Below are 5,258 nucleotides of genomic sequence, written 5' to 3' on the forward strand. Positions count from 1 at the left end.
TATTCCACAATTTTTCCATTTTTTATTTTCTTACATTAGTGTATTTTAATCTATAATCTCCTCTATAATATATATAGACCAATACCTTATTAATATAGATTTTTAAAATTTATGACTCGAATTGAAGGTATATACATACTAATATCAATATTCATAAGATAAACTCTATATAATAATTATTGTTATGATATAGCTAGGGTGATTATAAAAGTTCGATAATATTTTTTAATTTGATCATGCTTTTTTTAAATATTTTTTCACCTTAAAAAATATTATAAAATAATAAAAAACATAACATTAATAATGTAAACTATACTTTTTAAATATTATAAAAAAATTATAATTACTATATTCATCATGTTATAATTATAGTCAGTTAGTCACCATAGAATACGTCTTTTTATAATTTATAGCTATGTTTAACAAACATATTAAGTTTGACTTAGTAAAACATAATTATTAAATGAATCTTAATCAAGTAGAGTTGGAGACTTGGAGTTTGAAAAGAATAATTCCACCAAACATTATGCTATAGGATTAAATAAATAAGCTTCTCTTAATTGGATTATATTCTCTATAGCAACATTCTAATTTTATCATCTCCATTTCTCCATCAGTTCACCATTCATTAAATGTATACATGCATAGTAATCCTGCAATTCCCCGTATTAAATATATCTTGTTTCTGAATTTTGTATTTCTTCTTTATAACTTATTATATATTCCGTCATTATATTCTTTATCTGATTTTGGGAAATATTTTAAATATTTTAAATAAATTTAATAAGAAAGAGATAAGTTATATTATTAAGATGGTTGACTTGATGAGTTATACAAATTGGTACATTATTACTTCACATGTAAAGTACTAATCACAACATGGGGTGCCCTTTTATGGTACATACACCTATCAAAGCAATCCAAATTCCCAACATATATGGTAAATTATACAACTATCAATCTTATTTGCTAGTAAACACAATAAGATATAAATGTCATTTCAAATTAAGGGTTAAATTTTTACAATAGCCTCTAAAATTTATGCAATTATTTAATTTAATTTTTGAAATTTTAATTTTATTATTATAATCTTTTAAATACAGTTTCGAATATTATAGTAGTTCTTGAATATCTTTTTAATAATGATTTAGTTGCTACAGTATTGACGTGACATCACTTTATCTTGTATAATAATTAATTTAATTAACAAGATTTCAATTTAAACTCAATTTAGTATCTTTTTCTATATTTAATCCTAATTTTTCAAATTAATCTTAAATATATATCTCATCTATGGTAAAATTAATATTAATTAAATATTAAAGGATGGTGTTGGACTGTAAGACTGTTGGTAGAGACACAAATAAAGGATGATAATAACCCTTTTAAGTACAAGATTAAGATTTCCATGATTAATAACATTAGGGAATTAAACGAGAAAACATGAAGGAAAGAAAAGAAAAGATCAGATGGGAAAATGTGGGAGTTGTTACAATATTATTACAAACTAATAACATCCCATTTATTTTCATGCAACAATATATATAATATAGTGAAATAGTTATGACAGAATAAAATATTCAAAGGAATCAGCTGGGAAAGGATCCAACTGGGTTAGTTCATTTGTAAGGCTAAGAAAAAAATCTTCCAGATAAAAGAGTCAAATATGCATTATTGGCTTCCATTCTAAACAAACTTTTATATTCTCATTTAATTAAAACAAAAAAAAAACAAAAAAACATTCTAACTACCAGATAATTTATTTATTGTTGCATCATCTAAATTTATAAATTGCATAGCAAAAATTAAAAATATTTAGTAGTTTCAGTTTGGTTTCTTAGCTAGATACGTTCACTTCACTTAAAATATAGTTCAACTAAGTAAGTCTTTACAATTACTGATTTATAAAATACAGAAATATAATTTTAAATGATCATATCTTTTTTGTCGAATATATTTTAGATGTTGTGATACTTGTTGGATACAAGTGTTTTGATTGTGTTTTATATTTAATATTAGATTAAAAGTTAAATTAGTCCTTAAAAGGTAAAGTATTTTTAAATTCATTTCTAAAAAATTTTTTTAATTAAATTGATCCTTCAAAAATTACGAATTAATCATATCTGATCTGTCCTTCAATTACTCCACTCATAATTTTCGTCAATAATTGATGATGTAAAATATTAACTGATAGCATATATGACACATAACATATTCAATTATAAGTTGACTAAATATATTTACAAAAATCTATCAATTTAGTCACTAGATCATATTAGGAATATGATTTTTGTAATTGGAGAAAATGACTAACTTAATAAATTTTCATAAGCATATTTGGTCAATATCCAATTAGACATATAAAGTATTATATATATTATCAATTAACATTTTATAACATCAATCTTTTGAGAAAATTGTTAATAAAGTGACCTGAAGGACAAATATAATTAATTCGCAATCTTTGAAGGATCAATTTGATTAAAAAAATCTTTTAGAGATAAATTTAAAAAATATCTTATTTTTTAGGGACTAATTTGACTATTAACCTATTTAATATTATTTTTAGCAAAATATCAAACATACTTAAAATGAGTTTACGAATAATAAGTATTATTAATTATTNATATTTTATATTATTGATTGTTTTAAATGTACACCTAATATAATTATAAAATAATTTAATTTTGTTTCATCAACAATTTAAAAAGAGTTTTACATAGAATAATTAATTTTAACAATCAATGTGTGAATGATTTAAAAAATAAATAGACCTAATTAAATAATTATATTATATCAATATATTAAAATAGTCGCTAAAAAATATATATTAAAATTAAACTCATCTTATGGAAAAAAACATTTTGAATTCTGATATCTAATAAAAATTTAAAATTAATATGTTTATATATTTTAGAGTTATGCTATGCATACAAATTTTTTTGGCTTACAAATTTTATAAATTGGACCAAATTTAACAAAAATTATATTTGACTACTAAAGCCTAATAACATGTGCGTCACTCAACCATTTTCAGAGCGCGCTCTCATTCACCATTATGGAAGACGCTTCTTCTTGCTTCTTCTTCTTCGCTTCTCCTCCTCCTCTTCCATCTCCTTCTCATTTTTCTTTGCGTTTCTCCTCCTTTTTCTTCGTGCATTTCATCTTCATCGTTGTTTTTTTATTACTGTTGTTGTTGCTGCATTTTTTTCCTTCTCCTCTTTCTATTGATTTTGCAACATTATGTATTTTTTCTTCTTTGTATAATTTTTTCTCCCAAGAAGAATTATAAGAAAACGAAATAAGAAGATGAGGAAGAAGAAACAGTAGAAGATGAGGAGGAGGAAAATGAAGAGTTTTGAATTATGCAGAATTTATTAGAATAAAAATACACCAAAAAATTATTAAAATACACCAAAATAACTTCGTATTACATCTAAATTTGCTGCAAATACAAAAAAATATTTTTTCTAATGCTGCATTTTTTTCTTGTTCTTTTTTTCCTTATTTCTTTCTTTCTTTTACTTAAATGCGAATATAAGTTCATACTCTTTCAAGTAATTTTGTAGCATTATGTGTTTCTTCTTTTTCTTTGTTTGATTTTTTGTTTTTATTCTTGTTAAGAGAGTAAAGCAAAAAGAAAATTGAGAAAATAAAATAAAAAGAAAAAGATGAATAAGAAAAAAAAAGAAGAAGATGGTGATAATAATAATAAAAAAAAGAAGTAGTAGAAGATGAAGAGGAGAAAGATGAAGAATTTTGAATTATGCAGAACTTATCAGAATAAAAATACACCAAAAAATTCTTAAAATACACCCAAATATATTCATATTACACCCAAATTTGCTGCAAATATAGAAAAATATTTCTCTAATACTGCATTTTTTTCTTATTTCTTTCTTTCTTTTACTTAAATGAATGTAAGTTTATCCTTTTCCAAGTAATTTTGCAGCATTATATGTTTCTTTTTTTTGTTTGATTTTTTTATTTTTATTCTTGTTAAGAGAGTAAAACAAGAAGAAACTTGAGAAGGTAAAACAAAAAGGAAAAGATGAATAAAAGAAGATAGTGATGATGATGACAAGAAAAAAGAAGAAGCAGTAGAATATGAGGAGGAGGAAGAGGAAGAATTTTGAATTATACAGAACTTTTTAAAATAAAAATACACCCAAATATCTTCGTGTTACACCCAAATATCTTCGTATTACAATCAAATTTGCTGTAAATACAAAAAATATCTTCTTTAATGCTATATTTTTTCTTGTGAATTAAATCACACCTTAGCCACTTAATTATATTCAAAACAATAATCAATTTTATTCTGATTTAATTGATCATCCGAATCTGAATTATTTATTATCTTTAACAATGAAATAATTGACGATAGAGGAGAGGAAAAAGAGAAAAAAAAGAGGAGAAAAAATTCTAATAAAAAAAATGGGGAGGAGAAAGAGATAATGTTGATGATGACGATAACGAGTGAAAAAAATTATAAAAGAAAATACAGAAAAAAGATAAAAGTGCATAAATATAAATGACTTATATGACTTATATAAAAAAAAATTTGTAGGTAAAAAATAATTCTATATCTTATATGGTGTGATATCTGATATCTATATATCATAATTAGTGATTAATTTTTTGTAATCTCATAACCAATTAGTAATTAAGTAGTAATAGCCGACCAAAACACCGTTCTTTCTCATCACCTTCTTCTTCCTCCTCCTCCTCTCATTCTCTCTCTCTCTCTCTCTCTCTCTCTCGTTCGTCTGAAAACAATTTCTGTGTTTCAACGAACGTCAACTTCTTATACGCGTTTCTCTCCCTTTCATCTCAGTTATACTAAACCGCCCTTCTTTGACTCTCTGACTCAACCTTTCATACTTCAATTAACACACACACACACTCTTCAATTCTCACACCCCGCAAAGCAAAATCATATCTTCATTCATTTTTTCATTCATTCACAGAGACCATACTTCAAAGCTTCAATCTTTCATCCATGGGTTCCTCTTCTAAGCTGTTGTTTTTGTCGATGACGATGCTGAGTTTGTTACTTTCTCGATGCCATGGATACACCACATTCGGCTTCAGCATACATCACCGGTTTTCGGATCAGGTTAAGGGCATTTTGGGAACTCAAGGATTGCCTCAAATTGGAACTCCTCAGTACTATGCTGCTATGGCTCACAGGGATCGACTTTTTCATGGCCGGAGACTCGCCGCCGGAGATCGAAAGCCGCCTCTCACCTTCGCCG

General features: G+C 25.5%; 1 protein-coding gene across 1 annotated transcript in view; it reads left to right on the forward strand.

The window, feature by feature from the left end:
* Positions 1–4,694: 4,694 nt before the first annotated feature.
* The window catches only part of LOC107476263 (aspartyl protease family protein 1), a gene marked incomplete in the record, with an annotated part of 3,778 nt that continues 3,214 nt past the window's right edge, over positions 4,695–5,258 (forward strand). The window contains 1 exon segment of the mRNA XM_016096056.3: positions 4,695–5,258. Coding sequence (XP_015951542.1) covers positions 5,003–5,258 — 256 coding nt within the window.

This window comes from Arachis duranensis, unplaced genomic scaffold (genome assembly GCF_000817695.3).
Source record: "Arachis duranensis cultivar V14167 unplaced genomic scaffold, aradu.V14167.gnm2.J7QH unplaced_Scaffold_165934, whole genome shotgun sequence".
Lineage (NCBI taxonomy): Eukaryota > Viridiplantae > Streptophyta > Magnoliopsida > Fabales > Fabaceae > Arachis > Arachis duranensis.